The 26,343-nt window shown below is 42.4% G+C and overlaps 1 protein-coding gene across 1 annotated transcript in view; it reads left to right on the top strand.

The window, feature by feature from the left end:
• The window catches only part of COG7 (component of oligomeric golgi complex 7), a 119,055-nt gene that overhangs the window by 69,817 nt on the left and 22,895 nt on the right, over positions 1–26,343 (top strand). The window contains exons 13-16 of the mRNA XM_082260267.1: positions 3,805–3,988; positions 14,084–14,224; positions 17,392–17,475; positions 19,864–19,978. Coding sequence (XP_082116393.1) covers positions 3,805–3,988; positions 14,084–14,224; positions 17,392–17,475; positions 19,864–19,978 — 524 coding nt within the window. The remainder of the gene's footprint in view (positions 1–3,804; positions 3,989–14,083; positions 14,225–17,391; positions 17,476–19,863; positions 19,979–26,343) is intronic.

Below are 26,343 nucleotides of genomic sequence, written 5' to 3'. Positions count from 1 at the left end.
CCTTTACAAGACAACCACCAATGGAGATTGCATTAGTCTTAAGGACCAAACTGATAAGTTGATGGAAGCTCACTCTAGAGCTCTGTTCTTGCTGGTATGTCCCATTTGACCTTTGACCTTGCTTTGCCAAACCCTGACTAATTGGGCAAAGTCCCTTTAACCACTTGACGACTGGCTCGTAGTAAAAATACATAATTTTTGATGTTATCAGTGCTAGTTGCCAGAACCCCGGTATTGTTTTTTGCTATGGGTCATTCTGCATTGATTAAAAGTGGTCAGTGACGCATTCGCCAGGGGACCACTTTTAGAGGGAGAGGTGCTTTCCCATCGGTAAAGCCCGAAAGCAGTCCAATGCAGCCGTTTGCTGGGCAAAAAGATGAGTTAGGGCAAGATGGTCCCCACTCATCTCTATGCTTTTGGAGGACCAGAGCGACCTCTGACATCACTTCTGGTTCTCTAGCCAAAACAAATTTTTTTTTTTTTTATTTAACCTCCTTAGCGGTATTCCCGAGTGTGGCTCGGGGTGAAATTTTAGTGCCATTAGCGGTAACCCCGAGCCACACTCTGGGTACCGCCAGGGAGCATCGCTGGATCCTGGTAGAGGTTACTTACTTTATCCCCGGGATCCCGCGATATGTCCCTGCAGCACACGGCGGCCGGATCTTCCGCCCGATGCTGTGAGCCCCGGCTTCCATCTCCTGCGACGTGATGCTCGCAGGTGGGTGGAACCGGCGGCAAATTCAAATGGTAAAACACACAAGCACACTGATATATTGTAATCCTATTGGATTACATTACAAAATAAAATAAATTGACATTAGTTTGCCCCCCAGTGCCCTTTCCTGCAGTTTTACTGTACTTTATATATATATATATATATAGATAGATAGATATACACGTATATCTATATATATCTCTATATATATATATATATATATATATAATATAGAGAGAGAGAGAGATAGATATATATATTTATATATAAATAAAAATGTGTGTATATATACTTTAACTATATATATATATAGATAGATAGTTATTATATTATAATTTATGATTTTGTGTTTCAAACTTTATCATACCTGAGATGTTATAAAGAAGAATACACAGTAAAAAAAAAAAATCATATGTAAATAGTTGATTTTGGCTGCTCGTCCTTAAGAATTACATGCAAAATAATGGTACCGCTTTCAGCACCTAAAATCGGAAACAATCATACCGCCAAGGAGGTTAAAGTCAAAATGCAAAGAAAACGTTTTTTTGTTTGTTTGCTTTTAAAGGTAAATGAGAGGCATCCTGTTGATCACGTGGTTGATCCAATGATCATTGAACATTTGGAGTAAAAGGCTGAAGCTTTAAGTTGTGGTTGTGGTGGGTTTGTTGTCAGTACACGTGCAGAGGGTACTTTGGTAAAGTGTTGGACTGCAGAATGTTCATCTAAAATGCATCTGATCAGCATGCCTTTTAAGGGACCACATCTCTTCACGTCTACCCTGGATGCCATTATCAAGGGCACTACTTTTAGAAAGATCACCAAACTTCTTTGGTGAAGGAAGTCTAAGCCACTAACCTGAAAGGCTCATTCCTTGCTGGCTGTTAGGAAAAGTCCTTTTCAGTTCCACTCCACCAACATCCACGTCTAAACCCCTCAAAGTTGGCTCCTAGTTCACATACAAGGTCTGATGCTCAAAGTCTACCAAACCATTTAGCAAACCTCTGCCAGAAGGTTTCCAAAGTTGGAGGATGTTTGTTAACATTTGTGGACACTTGGACAGTGTTTACCTCAGATGCTTAAAGACCTTTCAGCTCCCTCCTCAGTTTCTCACTTTCAACCTTCTTTTGCAATGGCACAGATCAGCAGATCTCCATCTAGCCCTCTCTGGTCTTCTGAATCAAGGGGGTTTTACTCCAACTTGGTTACAGTTCCCAAACCCACAGGTGGCATCTGCTTCATCTTGCATCTCAAGGCTGCGAATGTCTTCATTCAAACTTGGAAATTCCACATGTAATCAAATAGGTCTACCATCACCTCGCTTGTGTTCACCAAGGTACTGGCACAAGTACTAGCCCTGCTGTGCTCCCATTGAATCCCCCTGTGACGGTGTTCACTGTCACTGGAATTTAAGGACAAATGGGTGATGGTTTGGATTGCTTCATATTTGTCAGCAACGTCTCCATGTAGAAATATGAAGATTTTTTTTTCCCTGTAAAATATGAGGTCCCTGACCAGGAAGTACAACTCCTAAAATGGTCATTCCAGGAAGTTCAATGTGGAGACTGACTGTCTAACAATGTTGCTTTTGTCTGAGGTGGCTTTCCATTCACCTATTGTCGGGTGTGCTAATGAACTCACCTGTTGTCTGCTAAGGGATGTATTGACACTCAGAGTAATGTGTATTGGGGGCTCGTTATGGAACCATTGTTCTGTGTCTGGCTATTGTGTACATTGATTGCCCCCTGGGGCTTCAGTCTCATTACACATAACAGTCCTTCTAATCAAGCTATTGGACCAATCCCAGCTGACTAATTTTCAAGTCCTCATTTGCATGGCTAAGGAGGACCTGAAGGAGAACGGCACATACTTTGCAATTGACCAATGGGAAAGCGGTTGTTGGGGGCAGGATGTTCCAAATTCTGTATATAAGTGTGTTGTGTACTTCCAATAAAGCGTCCTCCTGTTTGAACTTACATACAGCCTGCCTGGTGTTTGTTCTAATGGATTCCGAACGGCACATAGCTGTAGTTCGGATCCCGGAGCCTGGGATGAGTAAACCATCAGATGTTGCAATCTGCAAGCTGACTCACTGGTAGCAGAGGAGTGTCGGGAGAGCGGAAGCGAGCGAGCAAGGGTCTCGTCACCCCCCACACTCTCTTGACATCCCCAACAACTGGGCAAGTTACTTCTTGTATTTTGGAAGATCTCCTTGACAGATGCCAGTCTGTTAGACCAGGGCGGAGTCCTGGGCACCCTGTCTGTGTAGAAGATTTGGTTGTCAGAGACACCTTATCTCCTGATTAACATCTCGGAAGTTCAGTTGATTTGGCTGTCTCTGCCGGGTTGGACCAACCTAATGGAGGGTCATCTAATCCAAATTTAGGTGGAAAATGCCACAGCAGTGGCATGCATCAATCATCAGGGAAAAACCCAAAATCTAATTGTGGCAGGAGAGAGTTGTAAAATCAGAAGTTTTTTTATCCTAATGCATTCTATGCATTAGGATAAAAAACCTTCTGGGTGAAGCAGCCTCCCCGGCACCCCCTAGTACTTACCTGAGGTCGTTCTTTGTCCAGCGATGTCCACGAGTCTCACGGCAGTCAAGGACACTTTTTCCTGATTGGCTGAATGACTTTAACAGCCGTAGGAGCCAATGGCACCGCGGCTGTGTCCCAGCCAATCAGGAGAGAGGGGGGGCAGGGCCAAACAGCAGCTCCGTGTCTGCTTGTCTCGGGTGCCACCATAGCAAGCTGCTTGCTGTGGGGGCACTCGACAGGAGGAAGGGGCCAGTAGCAGGAACGAGGGACCCGAGAAGAGGAGGATCTGGGCTGCTTTGTGCAAAACCACCTGCACAGAGGAGGTAAGTATAACATTTTTGTTATTTAAAAAAAAAAAGCAAGACTTTACAATCACTTTAAACTGTTATGTAAATTATATTTACAGCCTTTACCAAAACCCTAAAATAGCAATTTTGAGAGGACTGACCCTTTAACTTGAAATCCATTTACATAGTCCGCTTTTTGTGTTCTTGATGCTAAATAAATGTTTATTTTAACATTTAAAAAAACTGTTCTATTCATGTGTTCTAGGATCCTGTCCACAGCCGGAAAACACTTGTCTGAATCCTACAGCCCTCGCAGTCTTACCGGCATGCAAGAGGGAAGCAGCACAGAGCGCAAGAGCAGCAAAAATCCCTGGCAGGAGTACAATTACCTCCAGAAGGGCAACCCGGCGGAGTATGGCAGCCTGATGGAGACATTGTACATGCTAAAGGTTAGCTATACCTTTCCTTCTATGCTTTCCCAAAATAAAGCAGTCTTTGCTTATCGCTGTTTAATTATCAATGGCAGGAACACTAAATTCTGACTAATGCAGACAATGGCTCCCTGATCGCAGCATTAAGTGAAATTGCTTACATAACATGATATGTCATGGTACACAGGAATTCAACACAGGAGTCCTTTAATTAATCTAAACTCAAACAATAATGTTGTCGCTCAAAATCCCTTAACATTAAAATTTAATTCTTTTTGTTTATGTATATTGCTTTCAATTAAATAATACCAGCAAGATGTATCCATAGACACTTCCTGTTTACTCATCAAAGGCAGGAACACTAAATTCTGACTTATGCAGACAATAGTTCCCTGATCAGTGTTCGTTAAGCTTGCTTACATAACACGAAATGTCACGGTACACTTCATTGAACATCTGTTCTCCAGCCATATCAGCTTTCATTGAAATCTAACCTTCATACCGTTTCCCTGCCAGGTATAATATCATAGCGGAATGTCAAATACATTGCAGCACTAGAGTCTTGGGTCCCACTTCTACTATGGCGCCATTTTCTCGTTTCGTATTTGCCCCTGAGTTTTAACAATTCCTTCAATAATCCAGCATTTTCTCCCAACTGTAATTTCTAAACGCATTTGAGATACATTGAAAGGACACTGAGAAGCTATATGGTAAATCTATTACTTGTGTAATTGCTTTTTAATTGACCCAAAGCTACGGTAGAAAGTATCAGCCCCAGCGTTTACTGCAGAGAGGACTGCTGCCGTCTGTGTGTAAGCAGCGATTTTTGTGCAGCGGTGCGCTATGCACAGTTCATGAGACTTCCAGGAAAGTTTATAGATATCATTTTCTCCCTTTTTTCTGTTTTTCCTGAGTTCTCTTTTATTAGAATTCCTAGCTGTTTCTTTAGTTCACCTTCCTGTTTGAGGGCTCATAAGGGCTGCCTGCAGACATCTTCGAATGAAGGAGCATGCACATCTAAAGGGATCCTTATGCAGGAACAGAATTTCAGGCTCGCTGCCTGCCTCTTTATTTCTTCTTGTGCATTTTTTTTCTGTTTTTCATATACATCAGGTAGCCACTGAGGATATTGGAGCATTTCTGAACCATTAAGACTATATTAGTAGTACGTAGAGCTCTAGCTGTTTCGTCAAAGTGTTAGCAAAATTACATTTTTTTTATATTTGCACTTTTACTTTGAGATTGGGTCCTTTAGCTTGGTTAAACCGTAGCCTAGAACAAAACCTGAGAAAACAAAGTTCTCTTCAACTAAAAATATGGATATACATTTGCTGTGGCCAAAAAGGGTAAAGCTGAACTTCAAGCTCAAAATCTTTAGTTTAAATATATATATATATATATATATATATATATATATATATATATATATATACACCAAAAAATAAAAATAAGGGACCTTTTAAGGTGCCAGAAATTAGCCCATGAAATAAACCTATAACTTATATAACTTTTATACGGTGAAAAAAAAAAAAAAAAAAGCCTCTCAATCCCAAGGGAAGATATGGAAAGAGGTATACTCCTATGCTCCCCATAATAATGAAATGTTCCGCATGAACAGGCAGACCTGCGGCAGGTGCTGTGGGTATAAAATTACATATAAAAGTTTCTTTAATCTAGGCAACCATCCTGACGAAACCTATGCTGGTGGTTACCAGAGGGGTTTCCTTTGCCTTCCACAATCTTTTGTCCCTGTGCCATCACAGTCCTTGGGGGTACTTGGTTTGTTCCCAATCGAGATACAGCGCTATTCTTAAATCTATAAATGATGTAGATTGTATCATGGTCTCCTGAAGAAACCCTAAATTGTGAAATGTGTTGGGCCCTCTGGACACATCTGTGCACAACACACAACCAAACCATCCAACCTCCTATGAAGCAAGCGCATTACTTTTATATCTTATTTGGAATTCAATTTTGACTTGAAATATCTATTAATTAGAGCTGTGGCTTTGGTAGCAGAGATTAGCACCCTGGGGATAGCTTTATGTTTTTATTTGTTTAATGAATTGATTTTAATCATGCTGGAATAAATAAAAGATTTGTAATTTTAATTTAAAAGGTCATGTATCTGTTTCCTAGGGTAAATTCTGGTACCCTAAAAGTCCTTTATTTTTGTTCCCTTTTTTTTTGTATATATATATATTTTTGGGATGTGGTGCCATGTATATCATGTTACATCTCTAGTTTGTATTTTCATTTAATTATATTCTTCAATAATCACAATATCCACTTTGTGTGCATCAAATGCATTTGCAACCCAGATATTACCATAAAACAGTAGCAGTGGCATCATCACTGTGCTGTACAAAACCTGTGCAGAGAGCAGAGCTGTAGAAGGACCCCAGCAGGTTCGATCCCCAACTAAAGACTGCCTGCAAAAAAACTACAGGAGGCGGCGGAGACAAGCCCAGTCTCCCTGCACAAGCAGAGAGAGCATCAGCGAGCAGTCTTTATTACAGGAAGCTCCTGCACAGGGACAAAGTTTTGCACTGAAATAGTGCACAGATCAGAAAGAAATGAACAAAGCACACCAAGATTCAAGTAATAATAGACATGCCTCTTGTATTTAGGGAATGTTTTTTTCTGTGAGGCCAGCCTTAAAGTAATTTTAAAGGTTCAGTTTTTTTGTTTTAAAATAACAAACATGTCATACTTACCTGCTCTGTGCAATGGTTTTGCACAGAGTAGCCTGATCCTCCTCTTCTCAGGTCCCCTGTCAGTGCACCTGGCTCCTTTCCCCTGCTGAGTGACCCCATAGCAAACCACTTGCTATGGGGTCACTCGTGAGTGCAATTTACCAAGCCCTGCTCTGTGTGTGCAGGAATGCAGTAAGGTAAAAAAACTTTGCTTTATAACAACTTTACCATGCAAACAGAAAGTAATTGTAATAGCACCATCCCTTCCACAAGCACAATTTTATAATCTGGGCAGTATCATCTGCTTGAATATGAATTATGTGTTAAAATGCATTCTATAAAAGAAAGAGACATAGTTTGCTGTTGCTTACCTGCTCCTGAAAATTATAGCGGATTGTCCATCATGATGATCCTTCAGTACCTTGTGAGTTACGGACCAGAGACAACTGTCTAACAAGTGAGGTCAGAGCTCCTGAACTGCATATTTATTCTGGGTCAGTGATTAAAAAAAAAAAACTATTAGGCTATAATTTCACAGGCGTTTGGCCATGGTGCAAATCCCAACGGCAAGAATCTACTGATTCCTGCTGCTGGAATTGACAGCCCGGTCTGGATAGCTGAGGACACCGAGCCTGTACTTTGTGTGCATCCTGCTGCAATCAACACATGTAATCCATGGCTGTGAACAGTCACAAATAGCTGTGGCCGCCGAGAGCCTGTCATTCAAGTGTACGGACTTAGCGGCTAGACACAGGTGGCTAAATGCCTGTGCACATGCAGCCTGGAAGCAGAGGATTTGACAGGTGTGTTACCAGCATTTTCAGGAGAATTTTAGCAGTAGGTGCCCACGTATTTTATCTCATGACATGTAACTTACAGACAGTATTAGGTATGGGAAGTATCTATTCAATAAAGTTGATTTGTTTTAATATCGGTTATATACTGTGGATAAAGAGCTTTTGACTTGGAAAGATTATATTCATTTCCTTAGCAGTTTTCAACAATCTCCAATAGAAATAATTAATATGAAATTTAGATGATCTTTTGGCTTTCTTTTTCTTACCATTGATGCCCATATCAATAGAACAGTAAGAACACTTATAGCTCAGAAGAATAAAATTCTCACCAGTCTATAAATAGGCCAGTATGTATATTTTACTGCAATAAAAAGTATAATATTCCTGGAGGCTAGGACAGAGCACAAGAACAACTTGTTCTATTTGGAGCAAATACAAGCCAAGGCTCTCATGAATAGCTGGCAAAATATGCCATCCATCGACTCCAGATCACATTCATGCCATGCTTCAGCTATGCCCGTGTCCTTGAATCTTTGCAATTCAGGGAATATTGCCAGGATGGCCTCCTCATCACTCAGCATTGTTTTTGAGGCTGGCTTAGTGCAGGTTTCCATATGTACTTAAAGGATTAAAACAGAAAGCAAGAATGATTGTAGGAAACAGAACACAAACGAAGCATGGTGTCATAGCTTGATGAAAGATCATAGTAGTTTAAACCAGTCATAATACACCTGCATTTATAAAATAATACTTTCTCTATATCGTTCATTGACAGACGCAGCTCCATATTTTTCTTAACCATTGGGTTATGCTGCCCCCTACAGGAGTAGGACACTAGGCAGGAAAAAACTTTACCACGCCTATGGGGCAGACCCTGAAGGCATACACCTACTCACTCTGCTATAGGATCCAGCTTGTTTCTGCCTAGTTTAGGAGTAGGACCTAGTTCCTGGATAGAACTTCAGTCTTATCTTGTCCTTTTATTTTTAAAGGTAACCATTGTTAAAATTAAATTGTTTTTAGCTAGTTAAGTTCCTGAGAGAACTGCAATCAACAGTCGGACTGGGTTTCGAACTGGATATCCTAGATCTTTAAGGTCTCCCAGTCCAGCCAGCGAGCATGTGCAGGTTATAGCCCAGCGCTAGGCCTCGCCACCACAGAGCCCCAATGGATGGGGGGCTGGCCTGCGAGTGAAACACCTTACTGGGATGCACACGACCTGGTTCGGCCTGAGTCACAACATGCCTCTTGGCTGTCAGCACCCCCACCCCAAGTGCAGAGGCAATCTGTCCGGAGTGGCACCCACCCGATTGTCGTTTGTGTGGTGAGTAGTGTCTTCACCATAGCTCTGGCGATTTTGGGGCAGATGTGGGCCCCTCCTTGAGATGGTTGGAGCCCCAGGTTCTCTTCCATTTCCCCCCAGCCCCTCTAACAGTCATGACAGTCATGGTGGTCTTTTGGCCCCAACCTATCCCCACCCCCCCTTCTGGGGTTAAGTAGGAGCTGGCTTTGCCACTTACTCCAGTAAGGGGGGGTTGTTGCTGACCGGGCTGTCCGGATCGCACATGAGGGTCTTTGAGCAAGTTCCTGGCCCCCTGGAGGTTAGTGACTGGGGCAGGGATGTCCTTTGGGCTCCCTGTAGGGGTTATAGACTTGGGGGGAAGCGGTTAATTCTTCACCCGGGGGTCTGCGCCTCACCTGTCTGGGTTGGGCCGAAAATTTAGTCTGCGGCTTTGTGACCTACTCATAGCTGTCCAGGTACCTGACCAAGCTGACCAAGATGAGGTGCCTGACCAAGCTGACCGGCGGAGGCCTCGCGCGGCCGGATCAGGCCAAAACTTTAGCCCAATTGAGGCCGTGGCTTGCAGCTGACAGAGCTGGCTGTCTGAATGACTGACCAAGCTGTCCGGGTGACTGACCAAGCTGTCGGAGCTCCTAACTAAGTTGTCTAAGCTGCTCATCAAGCTGACAGAGCTGAAGGCAGACTCGTTGACCGGATCGGGCCTCAAATTTAGGCTGCGGCTTTGTGGCCTACTCGCGGCTGGCTGTCCGAGCTGCTGACCGAGCTGTTGACCAGGCTGTTTGAGCTGCTGACCAGGATGGTAAAGCAGTGGATGGGCATCCGCCCCCCCCCCGCACTCAGGGTGGTGGACATATGGACTACCTGGTGCTCCCTTGAACCGGGGGCACCGTGGGGGTACTCTGCCTGCGCGTCTGCATCACGGCGGGCCCCCTCTTCTCCATTATAAGGAGCTGTGTCCTTTTTATGTAATTTATGGTGGGCAACCCTTAGGTCTAATAAGGGTCTATTTGTGGAACTTTAGCCGGCGTCTCCTTGCGAGACTTTGGTCGGCGACCTCCCCTGCTTGTTATGTTCTCAGGGTGAGCTTAGCATATAGCGACTCTACTGGGTCTGCGTCCACGCACTTTTGGTGCTCTGCAGTGAGGATGATTCCTTTTTGCATGCAAGGGCGCTGGTGGATGCACTGATTGTATCGGTGCAGAAAATTGTTAACATGGGGTGCGCCGGTCCCCTCGGGGCCCGCAGATCCCCTAAAAGTGGCAAAGGTACTCCCTTTTCCCACCTACTGTGACAAAATTGTCGCGTGTCAGTGGAGTTGTTCAAAATGCAATAATGGTAACCACGCATGGTGTGGTTTAAAAGCTGGTCTGCGGACCAGGCTTCTAAAAAGGCTCTATCAGATCTCCCCTGCAGGGGGAATGGTCCCAGCACCCGGAGGTGTTTCACCTGTTGTTTGTCCGGTGGGGGACACCCGATTTAGACCTGTTAGTTTTTCGGCTCAACGAGAATGTACAGGGGTTTGTAGCCGGGTCTCTGGATCCTCTGACCGACGCCACAGACACACTGGTGGCTCCTTGGGGTCAGTATCATCTGATTTATGTGTTTTCTCCCCTGAATCTTCCGCCGAGGCTTTTGCGCTGAATAGAGGTGGAAGGGATTCCGGTCATTCTGGTGGCCCCAGACTGGCTTCGCCGGTCTTGGTATGCAGATCTGGTAAGGTTGGTCGCCGATGTTCCTTGGGAGACTTCCTCTCAGGGAAGATCTGTTGTCTCAAGGACCGATCTTCCAACCTGCTTTACAGTTGCTGGCTTTAATGGCGTGGCTATTAAAAGCCAGGAATTGAAGGATAGGGTTCTTTCTGACTCAGTGATTCCTACACTGTTGAAGGCTAGAAAATCTACCTCCAGGAAGATTTATCGTACGTAGAAATTGTACATCTCATGGTGTGAATCGATTAAGGTGCATCCATGCTCCTTTTCAGTGGTTAGGATATTGGCTTTCCTCCAAAGAGGGGTTGAGAAGCGGTTGGCCTTGGGTACTAATAAAGGCCAGGTGTCGGCTTTGGCAGTGTTTTTTCAACGCCCTTTAGCTACGCATTCTTTGATTCACACTTTTATCCAGGGAGTTCGTCATGCGGCTCCTCTGATACGGTCACCGTTCACTCCGTGGGATGTTAACTTGGTATTGTCTGTTCGTCAAAAACCTCCCTTTGAAAACTTAGGATGAGTCCTCTGCTTACACTGTCACAGAAGGTAGGCTTTTTGGTGGCTATTGCCTCTGCCCGCAGAGTGTCTGAATTGGCGGCGCTGTCCTGCCGTTCTCCTTCTCTGGTTGTCCACAGAGATTAAGTGGCCTAATCAGTCGTTTCTTCCTAAGGTGGTTTCTGATTTCCATTGAATGAAGACATTGTGCTGCCTTCACTCTGTCCTAAGCCCAAGCATCCCAAGGAAAATGCCGTGCATTCTTTGGCTGTGGTTCGGGCAATTAGGGTTTGCCTGGCAGTTACTGAGTCTTTCAGGAAATCAGACTCTTCTTTTGTCCTCATGGAGGAACCTTGGAAAGGATTGGCTGCATCTGCTGCGACCATATCCAGATGGATCTGGCAGACAGTGGTACAGGCGTATTCACTTAAGGGTCAGGTTTCTCCTTTCCCTGTGAAGGCGCATTCTGCTAGGGTGCTGAGTGCCTCTTGCGCCTTTCTCCTTCAGGCATCAGTAATACAAGTTTGCAAGGCGGCAACTTGGTCGTCTGTGCACAGGTTCACTAAATTCTACAAAGTAGATGTGTTGGCATCCTCAAATGTTTTTTTGGCTGCAAGGTTTTGCAGACTGATGTTTAAAAGAACAATTTTTTCTCTTTGAGGGTGTATGTTGTTTCTAGGTGAGCTCCAGTTGTTCCTGGTTAAGCTCCATGTTACCTGGTTGGCTACGTTTAGCCTTTGGGGAACTACGTTCTTTATCTGCATTGTTTTCCAACCCCTCATGCAAATACTGCTTTGGGACGTCCCAATGGTTAAGAAGAATATGGAGCTGCGTCTGTCAATGATTGATCGAGAAAACTGGATTTTTGACTTACCGTAAAATCCTTTTCTCTGAAGTTCATTGACAGACGCAGCACCCACCCCTCTATTTCTAAATGGGTTGGGGTTTTTTACTTCTGACACTGCTTGCAACAAAACTGAATCCTACAGCAGAGTGAGTGGGTGTATGCCTTCAGGGACTGCCCCATAGGCGTGGCAAAGTTTTTTCCTGCCTAGTGTCCTACTCCTGTAGGGGGCAGCATAACCCAATGGTAAAGTAGAATATGGAGCTGCGTCAGTCAATGAACTTTAGAGAAAAGGATTTTACGGTAAGTAAAAAATCCAGTTTTTATACTTTCTAGGTTAACGCAAATCTGTTCCCAAAGATTGAATTAAAGCTTTGTAAACTGTGTTGTTGGGAGTGATAAATAACAAGGGTTGAAGTATTTACCATTCCTGAAGAAAATGGTGCTTCATTCTCCTCCCAGTGCTGTTCATGTGACTAAAGTCTGGGCATTTGGTCACCTGACTGATATTTACAACAGCACTGAACAGAATATTCTTCAGGAAAGGTTTTTTAGCCCTTCTTGTACTCTTATCAGTCTATAAATCCAATTTTATTTTTTTCGTTTTGGTTAGAGTTTGAAAAGGTTAAGGCAATACGCTGTTAGCTTTTTTTTTTTTTTGCCAGGTTGATGGAAGAATTCCGCCACCCTGGTACACTATATTCTGACAGCAGCAGCTGCAGGAGATTGGCTGCAGCCTCTGTTTAAGGAAAATTTTCCAACATATCTGTTTGACAGATACTGCCATACCCTGAGTGTGTTGCAGTCTTTTGACCCTCCATCAAGTTGTGCGTACTGTCTGTATCCCCATTGGTGACATGTCCACTGGCATTTGTATAGGTGACCATTTTACCATTGTATTTGATAAGGGGAAATCTTCCAATGATGACACATTTTGGGAGATTTCCTATAATTTCTTGTTCTGTTTTTAGGATGTGGTAAGGGAAAATCTCCATATTAGCACACAGACTGCAAAAAATAACCTGACAAGGGTATAAACCCTTCCCTACTTTATCCAAAACATTGTAAGAGAATTTTGCATAAAAAAAAAAATAAATAATTTATATTCACCTAGAGGGATGCAGCTTTAATCTGAGGCTGCGTCTGTCTACCACCCCCCCCCCCTTCCCCCGGCTTTAAGACCGAGAAGTGAGCAATCAAACACTGCTGATAGCTCAGCTCTTGGTCTTCAGGCTGCAGAGAGCTGGTGACTGTTAGTCACCGGCTTTCTGCTCTGCCCCTCCAGAGCTTGCTGGAGTGCTTGGGTGAGAGCAGCTGGCTCAGGATCTCAGCGGATTGCTGAGCCAGCTGGTGGTCCAAGCATCTTGGTGGATCCAAACCATATGATTGAGATCTTCCCAGAGCCTGGACTGGCACTGTGATGTCAGTTAACTGAATACGGGTCACAGGAGTGTAGAATAAACTGCACTCCTGTGATCCCTAGGAGAAGTAGAGCAAAAAAAAAAGCTTTGGCTATACTTCTCCTTTAAAAAACTTTGGCTATACATACGCTTTTAAGCTGTTCATACATGGAGCAACCCTCCAGCTTGATCTGCAAATCAAAGGAGCCTGGCAAAAAATTGTTAGGATGAACAGTGCCTGCATCCATGCGTATATAACCACTGTTTAGGTATTTTGGCATCCATGGCTAGGGGAATCAGTAGATAAAAGAGAAAAAATATTACCAGCCATTTTAAGCATAGGTCTGCTTTAATTGACAAATATCAGATCTCGCTGCTATTAAATTATGCGTTTCAGTATATGGAAGCCTATATAGACCATTGACAGCTGATTCACCCTCTGTAGATGGGAACAGTGCAATGTAATTTCCACAATTATGCAAACGCATGTTAGGGATGATCTAAGTGGAAGTCAATTAACCTAGCATTATATTGATTTAATAGAACCACTCTACCCTGCTAAAGCAAGCCTAGCACGCTCCCCATACAAAACAAAAGCACTTATTGACTTGCTCAGCAATAGTCACAGGTATACAGTATATCACAAATCATGTATGTACAACACACCAGTCTTCTCTGAGTACAAGAACTTCAGCAGTTCAAAGAAAATTGGAAATCTAGAAGAAAAGCTCACCATGCAAGAAAACCTTTTTTTCAAAACCATATAACTTGTTTTTACCTTTTGCTTTTCTGTGTTATTTAATACATGGATGTTTTTTAAACAGGTAAGATGTAGTATTAATCATTGTTTCTTTTTCACACATCTCTTCCAGGAGAAAGGAGCAGTCAATGCCGGCCTTCTTTCCTCCGCCCGATCAGCTTTAACTCGCCAAAATCAAGTAGCTCACCAGCTGGCCTTCGATTCAGTCTTCTTGAGGATAAAACAACAACTCTTGTTGGTGCCCAAGATGGAGGTAAGTTCTACCCCAGTTCTAGATGCTGCTCTCCACATCTAAGAGAAGGCCCTTTAGCACTTACACGCATGTGGTAATGCATGGATCTTACCAATGTTACTGTATGGGTTTATGAAAGCCTTTGTTTTAAATTCTGTTTATTGTGCTTTTTAAACACACTTTTTTTGGTTCAGATTTGTAAATGTATGATTCTTAAATTTATTGAATCTGCTTTAAATGGACTTAGGCGTATCCCCATGGAGAGCGATGTTTACCCACACGGGGATGCATGGGTGCTCAGTGCATGCAGTACCATTGATGTCAAATGGGACGCAGTGGTTGCAGGGACACTGGCGCTGCTCCCAATCTGACACTGGTGCAGGTGCATGGCCGTGAACGCTGACAGTGTGCAGTTAGGGTCGTGCATCCTTGCGGATGTCAGATTGGGAGCAGTGTCTGTGTTCTTGCAGCTGCTGAGTCCCAAAGGATATAAATTGTACTGCTTGAATAAATTCCTCCAATGCCACTAACTACAGAAACCATAAAATGTAAAAAAAAAAAAGTAGCTTTAATGATTAAAAAAAGCAGTAATTGTGTGCCAGTCAAGTGACTTTGGCTAAGCCAAAATGATGTCATTAGTCTGCTGCAGGCAGGACAAAGTCACAAGGTGCGATGCTGCAGCAGAGGCTGATCTGTGTCAAAAATGTGTTTTTCGCCCTCACAAAAATTCTCTCATCCACTACATGGCACTGCTCTTCTGAGCCCAGCGCTGCTCAGCCCACTTCCTGTGAGCCCAGAGTTTCATAGACACCCCCCCCCCCCCGGGGGCATGTCATCACAGCGCTCTTGGCTCTCACTACTGCTGCACAGGTCGGTACAGACTACACACTGCTGGATGAGGAAGGAAGAGGATCCAGCTTTTCACATCGGAGATAGAGAATAAGACGGGTAAAAAGAGGTATATGTGTTTTAAAAAAAAAAAAAAAAAAGAAATGCTTAAAAGGACAGGAAAGGGTTGGACTTTAAACTCCTTTTTTTTAAAAAAAATCTCTTCATTTTTTTTTTTTCCCCAGAAGTTGATGCTGAGGCCTTGTGATAGTTGTCATAGCACTGTGTTCAGTTTACTTAGTATATATTGTAAAACTGTGTGTTCACTGTAATAGTAAAAGGAAGGGACCATGAAAGTTATATGTGTCACATTATTTGAAGCTGTAACTAGCATTTAGATATACTTATGGGAAAGTTCTCATAACTCAGCAAAGTTGGAGGAGTTTGTTAGTCCATTGTACAAGTTTATTGCAGTAAAATATATGCTCTACAACCCACCCTGTGAATGTGGTGATCTCCATACTGATGATTGCCAGGAAGCTTGAAACTGTTTTCTCTACTAAAAAATGGTTATTAAAGTGGCTCTGTCAACACCTAGAACAATACATTTCCCTTGTTAAACAGGAGCTTGAGCCCCCCCTCACCCCCAGTGACTTGGCCCAGCCCTCAGCTCCACCCCTCAACCTTTAAAGAAGTAGCATGACCCAACCATTGTAAGTGGTCGATCAGAGTATGATTAGATGGTGTCCTGTTCTTCAGATAAAAAAAGAATCATAAAAAATCAAATAAAGGAAATGTGGTAGCTCTTAGAAATTGGTAGAAATTGTTTGCTTATTTCTATACAAAATAAAGCTGCACAACGTTGCCTGAAATGTCATCAGGTGGATTATGTATTTTGTGCATGGGTAGAATAAATGAATCTAGACTTCGGTGGATGAAAGGAATTGGATTAATAATAATAGCAGTGTTTCCCAAACATTAGTAAGCTGTGTACTGTTACCACAACCTTTGTAGTTTCGGAGCGCCACCTGTTCTGTTAAGTTCCAGTATTTACGATCTGCTGGCTAGCTGTTGCTGTAAAGTTCATCAATAAATGGACCTGAACAGAATAAGTTAAAAAAAAAAGAGAGAGAAAGGACTAGTAACTAATATTGCTTATAGCAGTGATGGCGAACCTTGGCACCCCAGTTGTTTTGGAACCACATTTCCCATGTGCTCAACTGCACTGCAGATTGCATGAGCATCATGGAAAATGTGGTTCCAAAACATCTGGGGTGCCAAGGTTCGCCCTCACTGGCCTTATAGGTTCCCTAAAGTTGGTCTTTTCCCCATTGCTAAATAAATAACCTAGACAGTGCTGCGCCAGAACATAAGTTTGCAATAAACATGAATGCGCAGTAGATACCCACAAAGTACTAAAAATATACAAAATAGTCACATATCAGATGGAAAAATCCAAAAAAGTGCTGAAATAATCAAATATTGTAATGTGTCCAAGTAAAAGAATTGGATAGTGATAAAAAAGTCCCAATAATCCCACAGATGTCCAACGCTGCACCTCCGTGAATGTGCTTTAACTCACCACCACCACAAATTAAAGCCTCTCACCTCAATCTCTGACCCAAGAATCAACCAGGGTCAGAAGCAGCTTTACCCCACAGGGGTCAAAAGATGGTAGTAGGGATCGTGTGCAGGATAGCAGAGGGTCTCCCAGGGCCAGGTATCACTAATCCACAGGAGGAGATCCCAGGTATGGAAGGAGAAGACCCAAGAAATCTAAGGGTCTCCGCTAGGTTATCTCAAGTATTTTATTAAAATAATTCACTTACAAGAAAAGCACTCGATAGTGCATATATGGCAACTGTTCCGCAAATGATACGAGAGGATGTGACGTCCAGCAAACAGACTTCCCCCGCCTCCCCATACGCGTTGCGTCGGCGTGCTAGGTGGCGACTTCTTCAGCAGAGATTTCACTAGTATTGTTTTCCCCATTGCTGTCATACCATGACTTGTTCCACACAGTGTCTCTGTCCATCTTGATAGAGGCAGGGCTTTGCTTTCTCATGTCAGATGTACCCCTTAATGAGTAATGAAAAAATAACCAAAAAGCACAGCTTCACAGAATGAATGAAGCAGAAGCAGTGAGGTGCTTGCCTACAATTTCCTAAGTTACAACTTCCTCTCCTGAAAGGAGAACCATAAGCTTGCACAGGAGTGACTTCATTAAATCCTCACTCCAAATGAGACTAGCAGTCAGAGGCAGCAGTGCCTTAGATGATCTCACACTCCAGATATGCCATGCATCTGATTTTTTTATTATTTTACTATAACTTCTTTTACCAGTGTTTCTTCATTTTCAGAGCTGGGGTTTTGAAGAGTCAGGAGAAACACTGACAGAAGATTTACCCACATTCAGCCTTACTCCGCTCGAGTATATAAGTAATGTAAGTGGTGCTATATACTACCAATGGCCGACTGTAATGAATTTATCACTAATTACAATAACATTGCTGTTTTAAACTTGGCAACTTGGAAGGGTTGTGTTTCTCTAAAGCAAGCCATAAATTATGTGATTTTTTTCTCCTGCAACCACTGTTTGCAGAAAAGAAAATTGCTTAATTCCCTCATCAACACAGATCATGTTAATGGGAGAGCCCCTCCCACATTGCTATTGTGTTCTGCTGGCGGGGAGCCTTCCCTGCCTAGAAAAACACAATGAATACTGCTGGCTGCTATAACCACCGGCACTGATTGCATGGGAAAAAAAAAAATCAAACAGGTTGGTTGTACTGTTAATCGATGGATCAACTTCAGTACAACCAGTCTGCCCAAAGATGGATCGAATATCAATTGGTCCCTGCTGAACCGGCTGAGATTCAGTCCATCTATGGCCGGCCTAAATAATGTGTAGATTTTTTAAAATAATTGTTCTTATTAAAATTATGCTTCCATTTTCGGTAAACATTGAAAGTTCAAATCCACAAACAGGTTCTCAGCTCTCATGGATACTAGTTGAGGCAATGGTACTTTAGATCCCAGATTTGCATGTCTGCCCTGATGTTTCCTGGTTGTTTCATACTCCTTGATGGATCTTTAATGTATTTATTATAATAGGGAATTAAATGAGGGGGTGGTGTAAGAACACCCAAGGTTGGGTTTGAAACTTCCCAAAACTTCAAGGCAAGTAAGAACAGTGCCAAAAACTGTGGTGGGGAGATTTCAACACAGGATTCCCAGTTATAAAGCAAAAGAAGTGGTATTTGTTGCAAGTATATCCTAATAGGGATCATGCAGGTCCTTTTAGCTCTGTCTCTGACAGTTAAAATGGGTCTCATTCATGTAGTAACCAGAGCCAAACCTTCTTAGCCTCTAAGATTAAACATAATTACATAGTTCAGGTGTATGTAATGTGCTTCTCATTTCACTTTTGGTCTGTTAAAGTAGAACTATAGGCAAAAAATCTTTTATAACCCCTGTCTGACTTATTTTTTTTTCTTCCGTCATCGCTGTCCCATTGAGATTTTCCTTCACTTCCTGTCCCATCGCCAAACAGGAAGTGAGAAGAAATCCCAGCAACTTAGGGGAATTCCTTGGGGACCCCCCAGGTCACCATAACTAGTGTCCCCATTGGAAGATTTCCTCTCTATTACGTTTCTGGGGACAACCCAAAATTTTAGATTTTCCTTTACCTTCACTTTTAGTGATGATGGTTAACAAATCGAGAGGGTGAATCTCTTTAATGGGGGCACAGACCGCAATAAAAACTGACAAGCATTCTAATCCTTCTGCACTCAATTCATAAATAAAAAATAAAGTTTTGCCTTGTAGGTGTACCACCATATTTGTTTTGTTATATCTGGCAATACTTGCAAAGAAATACCAGTGGATCCTGCCAGAAATATGGGGAACTGATAACCTTCTGTGCGCTTTGCCTTTGTTCTTATCAATTAGAATTGCTGGTAGCTCTCTCTGTATACCTCAGATCGCCTCTCCTATGATATGGAGAAGTAGAGAGAAGGGGGCGTTCTGTAGTCCTAACATGCTTTCTGTCCTAGGGGGAGAATGCTGCCCCTCCATTGATACAGTACAGGAAATGAGTGTTGTCACTCTAGCACCGGAAGTGTGTTACAGACAGGATCAAAGCTGAAAATAAAGGGGAAAAAAGAAAATGAATGCAGCCACCACACCAAAAATGACATTTTTGTTTTTCGGATAAGATACACCGGGGAAGCGGAGGAAAGCTAGATGTGACCAGCTGTTAATTGACAACTACCGGCTTGTTATTAGGCAGTGATGATGTTGATATTCAGGCCCCTTGCAATGTCTTCTCATCCCACTGTATGGCTAGGAGGCACAGCCTACATGAGGGTGACAACACTACTCTGAATTCAGGAACAGTGCAGTAGCATTGTCACCCCATGACAGAAAGCTTTAATAGGTGGACTTAACTAGCAGGATCAACAGGTATTTGTGATACTTTGCGGGGGGGTCAAAGGGGAAACTGTAAATGGAAACTGTAAAAAAAAAAGGTCGACCATAATCCTACATTGTTATTTTTGATATTGAATGTACTATACATATTTTTAAAAGGAACAATGTAACTGATTTCTATAGTCAAACCCTTTTCTATGCTTTATTACAGGGATCCTCAAACTACGGCCCTCCAGCTGTTGCAGAACTAAACATCCCATGAGGCATTGCAAAACTCTTGCAGTCACATACATGACTTTGCATGATGGCAATTGTAGCTCCTGAACAACTGGAGGGCCATAGTTTGAAGACCCCTGCTTTGTTAGAATACTTCTAGTCACTTTGGTTCCTTGTGATTTTAGATTGGTCAGTACCTCATGTCCCTTCCCCTGCATCTGGAGCCATTCGTAACACCAGAAGACTCAGCATTGGAGCTAGCATTGCATGCTGGAAAGCTGCCCTATCCTCCAGAGCAAGGTGAGTTAGACCATCAGGAAAACGGCACCACCAAAATCTTTCTTTAGATCAGTCCCACGGCTTTTTGGCAGATACGTGTTTCTTTCCAAAAAACTAAAATGAAGAATTTTATATCCGTACAATGATAATCTAACTCTCACATTATTTTTACTGATAATTGGTGCCATTTTGATTAAATGGATTTCCCCTTTGACCTTATCAGAAATTTGACTCAAAGTGTTTTTAAACCCTTATATATACCCAGTGAAGTGACTAGCCTCAGGTGATACACTGAGATTAAACAGATCCTCCTACATAAGTTGTACTAGTTTATCTGCAACATTCTCCTCTCTACAGCCATTCAAAGTGCAGAATATATACAGCTTATCTGAGCTTTCAGAAAGCAAGGGGTGAGGCTGAAGTTACACTTTGAAGAACTCAGTGAGAGCTGATTGGAGGGAAGGGACACATTCACCTGCACACAGTTACAGAGCTGTGGCTGTCAGTCACAGGTGGTGTGCTGAAGTTCCCTCCCCTGTCACTGTTTTGGCTCTTAGTGTCAAGAAAACTTGTCAGGAGTGATTCATACAGATAACAAAGAAATGAGCCAGTAGAAAGAAAATACACTTAGTGCTCTGGATTGAGACAAGTACACATTATAGAGGGATATCCTTTGTTTTTTTTTTTTTATTTCAAGCAGGAACCGGACAAATTTCAATCCATCGGTGGACAGGCTGGTTGTACTGAATCGATCTATCGATCAACTTCAGTTCAACCAGCCTATTTTTTGTTTTTGTTTTGTGTTTTCGTAAGATCACTGCTGCTTGCTATAGCTGGCAGCAGTGATCATTGTATTCTTGTATTCGTACCTCCCGCTGTCAGAATACAATAGTCCAGTTAGAGGGATTCCCCCATTAACACTGACTGTGTTTAAAGATAAATCGGATGATTTTCTTTCCTTCAACCTGTGATCGAAGGAAAGAAAATTGCATAATGTAAGGCCCCCTACCCCCCCCCCCCCACACACAGCCTTGTCACTCATTCACAGAGTTCATTGAATTGAAAACTACAGGATTGCAGCCTTTGCAGTTGTTGGCTTGTAGTTCTCAATGGACTACCACGGCGCTGTGGTAGTTCATTGATGCTTCTTTTACCTGCAAAAAGATGGACATTTATTTATTTATTTATTTTTGAACCACTTAAGCCCCGGAAGATTTTACCCCCTTCCTGACCAGGGGGTATTTTGCGATTCGGCACTGCGTGACTTATATATATTATTATAACAGATAATTGCGCGGTCGTGCGACGCTGTACCTAAACTAATTTGACGTCCTTTTTTTTCCCACAAACAGAGCTTTCTTTTGGTGGTATTTGATCACCTGTGCGATTTTTTTTTTTTTTTTTTTTTTTTTTGATCATGCGCTATAAACAAAAAAAGAGCGTCAATATTGCAAGCGACAATATTCCCCAAAAAAAATGTAAAAATCAAAATTTTTTAACATTTTCGGCCAATTTGTTTTATGCTACATATGTTTGGTAAAAAAAATCGCAAAAAGCGTATTTTGATTGGTTTGCGCAAAAGTTATCGCGTTTACTAACAAAGGGAAAGATTTTTGTCATTTTTGTTGTTTTTTTGCGGTACTGCGCCATTGGGGCGGACAGATCGGACCCTTGACTGACATTTTTGACACTTTTGGGGTTACCAGTGACATTACTGCAGTAATCAGTGCTATACATATGCACTGTTACTGTAAAATGGCACTGGTAGTGAAGGGGTTAACTTTATTTGAGAGGGAGGGGCTGTGTGTCCCCCTAGGCGCGTTATTCTAACTGTGATTGGCTGTGGCTTGAGGTATAGGAACAATGATCAACAGTCCTACATAGTAGAACCGTATGATCACTGTTCCTACACAGGGGAGAATGACAGGCGGCTTGTTTACACTAGCCACCTGCCTTTCTCCCGCTGTCACGGACGATCGTGAGTGAGCGGCGGACATCAGGTCCGCCGGTCACACGCGCGGGGGGGCCTGTGACCGCGCAGGAGCGCGCCTCCGGCGGCGCGCGCTCGCTCCCCAGAGCCTCACAGGCTAGTGACGTACCGGTATGTCACTTTGCCTGTGAGGGGCTGACCGCCGCAGTATATGTACTTGCGGCGGTCGGCAAGTGGTTAAGGTAACCTTATCCTTTAAACCTGCAACTGTTTATTTCTTAAGTGCATCTTTTGTTTGTGAGGGAAAAAATGTACACTATTTAGATTGTAAGGATTTTAATGCAGATTCTTAGCTTTTTATGCTCAATAGATTTTAAGATGATGCATTTAAGTAGTGTGAATGCTGTGCTGCAGATTCTGTGCCTGTGCTTCTCCAGCCACAGATTCTAGCTGCCCAAGCATTTTATCTCTTCAAGTTTTTATCTGCAAACCTTATAGAGAAAGGCAAGCCGCACAAAATAAATGCCAATAAAGAATCCCCTCTAGTGCAAATGGCAAAATTATCGGAACTTCTGCCCCCTAATGTGTTTCACTCAACAATGAGCGCAATTGTAGACAAACTAATTGCTGAATGAATCAGGTTAGAGAGCAGAGGTTCATGTGATTTTGCCATTTGTATTAGTTGAATTCATCTTTGTGGGCTTTTATCCTGGGGTGCGCTGTTGATTTTCTCTACAGTGTTTGCAAATATTAAGATGAGCCAATCCAGTCAAATTGCTAAAACATTGCTAAAATTATGTGATAGTATTCCTTTACTATAACTGGATCATCAGCCTATGGTTGGGCATGGTTGATCAGCCTAAGAAACCATGGGAACCTTTAGAAAAATACGAGAGACCGATCAACGGTAACCCTCTCAGTGCAGAAGACCAAAGAACATTGCTGATAATTGAAACTCAGCTCTGTGGAGACTGCTGAGGATAGCAATAGCCAAATACAATCACGTTTGCAAATTGGTTGTCTTCTGCACCAAGATCTTCGCTAAGAACAGAGCGCTTTCATAGCCAGTTATGGTGTAAGAGTGTACAGTACATTTGGTGCATGACAAGATAAATCAGGATGTGTAAGGCTTAAGTTGAGGTTAACGGTTAGGTTAAAGGATAATTTTACATGAATGAGTCCCCACTGCTCCCTCTTCCCATCTAGGGTTGCCTTCTCATCCCTTTAAACCCGAACACATATTCATTACACAGATTCTGTGGCTGATTAAGGTGGACAATAAACTCATTCAGTGTCTGATCTGAATTAAATTAGCCTCAGAATCTGTGTAATTAAAATGTGTTTAAAGGGAGGAGGTGGCAACCCTATTTCCATTCCATAGATGCCCTTTCTGCTTACCTTATATAACCTCTGTTACTCTTTGCATCCTACCTATCAGATGGCTCCTCTAGTCCTCTTTACAATCAGGGTGCCTTGAGGTTTCTTAAAGGGTGCCTTAGCAAAATGCCTACAAATTGCCCAAACGTTGTATACATGCCGGCGTGTGGATGAAGGCTGCCTTTTAGTTACACAAAGCCAAAGATTTTCATTGTGCACCATTACAACCTTCTATCTGCCGGCATCCTAATGACTAAAGGCATTATCACTTGATGAGGAGGATGTCAGTCACCTACATAGCATTCTTGTTTGATCCTCCACTGCCCCTCTCCATCAGCGTTGGGGTTAGATTTGCTGAGTGATGGAGAAAAACTGAAGAAGAGAAACATTGGAATACTAGTCCGTACCGGTTTGCAAAGTGAAAGAATAAATTACCTCTAATGTTGGGTGTCCTACCTGGACTTGTGGATGTTGCTGCACTATGTAAAACTGTTAGAATTGTGTTTTCATTTTAGAATGGTGTGCCTCAAGACTATCCATAATTTTTTAAAGGGTGCCTTGGGACTGTTCATAATTTTTAAAGGGTGCCTTGACTGAAAAAAAGGTTGAGAAACACTGCTTTGGAGTACTGTGCGTGCTTGACAGCTTCTTCATAAGACCCTAACGGAGAAGCAAGCTCCCTGTGGGCTTGCAATAGACAGTTTTTTTTTTTTTTGTTTTTTTTTTGTTAAACCCTATAGAGAAGCCATTGTGCATTTGCAGTACTCCATGACCCACAGAGAGCTGAAGTTGAGCTAGCTAGCAAAGAAGGTTGCCAACTGAGTTAAGAAGAAAAGATTATCTATGGGATGGCATACGCATACTTATATTTGTCCAAGCTGGACCAGTGTAACTATACAAAAAAAGTCATACCTGGAATTCAGTTTTAATCAATAATTGAAGTGTTGAGGATTTGGCCCTACTTCTGTAGGTCACAGGAGTTCAATTAGTTTTTCTCTTCTATCACCCATATTCAGTCAACAAAGGACTAAAGTCCGCTGTCTGCTGATGTCGCTCAGCTGGTCCAGATTCTGGAGGGATCTGGACTTTAATGTTGAGATCCATCCAGATGCCTGAAACTGCAGATGGTTTAGCCTCTCAGAACTGTCCCTTTTAAATATGAGCTGCATCTGCTAATTGTTCTAAATTTAGAAGAGTTGTACAAGTTTGTGCTTGCACAACTCTTTGTTAATTCCCCACAAGATTCATACAACTTAAAAGAGAATTAGGGCCAAAGCTCTTTTGGCCCCACCTCTGTAGGTCACAGGAGTGCAATTAGTTCTGCACTCCTGTGACCAAGATTCAGCCGACAACAGGCTAAATTCCGCTGTCAGCTGACATCACTGAGCCAGTCCAAACTCTGGAGTGATCTAGACTTTAATGTCGTGATCTACCCAAATGCCTGGACTGGCAGCTGGCTGAGCTTCTTAGGGCACTGCTGGGAGCCTGAGCCAGCTGCGCCCGCCCCCTCCCCAGCTTGGCACTCCAGTGAGTGTGGGAGATCAGAGCAGAGAGCCGGTAAGTGGCAGTCACCTGCTCACTGAATACCAAGAACTGAGAGATCAGCAGTCTTTGATCGCTTCGTTCTCTCAGTTTTTAGAGGTGGCAGGGGGAATATGCAGCATTGAACCGATGCTGCATCCACGTAGGCGAGTATGTATATTTATTTTTTTAATCCTGCACCTCCACCTTTTAGAGCAGTTCAGAGCAAAGGTGACTACCCTTTTTTTAACTCGAATGAAAGCCCCATTCCATGTACTATCATTGGCAGATTGTTGGATCCAAAAACAATGCACCAAAATCTTCATATCCTATCAATCATTTTGTACTTTAGTCTGAGTAATAAACCTCTTAACAATTTTTTAAAAAACTGAAGTCTTTCTTTGATGACTTTCGTGTGCCAAGTTGTTTTAGAATGTTAAACACACAGGCTGCATATTGCATACACCCAGAAGGCACATCCTAATCAAATATTAATGCTTCTCAGGCTAACCTAATGCCTTGTCTGCAAATTTGTTATCTTTACATTTTTCTCTCCAAAATATCTTAGTTATTGTGATTACAGTGATAGGAGACAGGTAACTTTGTCTTGGGAGAAATGGTTGTAAAAATTGTTGCCTGGAAACACTAGGTGCTTGGCTGTCCTATGGAGTCTGTCATTTCAAAAAGTCAAAACCTGAAGCACATATGCAGTCAATATGAAAATAACATATTAAAGTCAAAGTGAAAATGGAATTTGTAGATCACTGTAGTATTGATGTCTACTGATTTCCAGCTTCTAGAGGGATCCGTGTGTATAGTATCTGCAAGCTGGTTCAATGTAAATATATCCATACCTGAAATTCCTCTTTAAGCCTAATGCAAAGTTTTTTTTTCCTCTTGTTTTGTTTTTTTATTTTAAAGTAAGGCAAATTTTTTTTAATAATCTCAAAAAAGTGAAAAAAGCATAAGTGTCACACTAATATTAATCCACAGTAGTGCAAACAAACCATTCAAGAAATAAATATAGAACAAAAATCAATGTAAAAATGAGCCTTTAAATAAAAAAGGTGTCCCACACAAATGTCAATTCTTTCTGAAGATGATGCACCTTAAATCCACCACCAAAGTAAGTAAAGGGAGTCCCACTCCCTTTAGAGTGACCCCTAACCGTCCTAATTTCCATTCATTCTCATGTCAATACTGTGAATGTTGTTTAACTCCGTTCTAAATATTCAGGCTGAATCTCCAAATTTCTTATTCCATTAATTCTCATATCAGCAAGCATATGCAGAAGAAAGAGAACAAAATGCCTCCCGATTAGTTTATTATTTCCAACTATAAGCTTTATATTAAAAAGGAAGTACACTCACTTTTAAAACCATTAAAATGGGGCCGTGGCCAGAACAGAATGTAACCAGATGTATTTCTAAGCAGCTCTGCTGGAATCCTGCACAAAATCCTGCTTATCACTGCCATCCTTGCCCTTGCTAACCCTGATTCCCTGATACCTAAACCTGATACCCAGAGCCCTGATACCTTCTCTGAACTACCCCCCTGC

This window comes from Pelophylax lessonae (assembly GCF_965119305.1).
Source record: "Pelophylax lessonae genome assembly, chromosome: 6".
NCBI classification, from domain to species: domain Eukaryota; kingdom Metazoa; phylum Chordata; class Amphibia; order Anura; family Ranidae; genus Pelophylax; species Pelophylax lessonae.
This window is presented reverse-complemented; position numbering and strand designations above follow the sequence as displayed.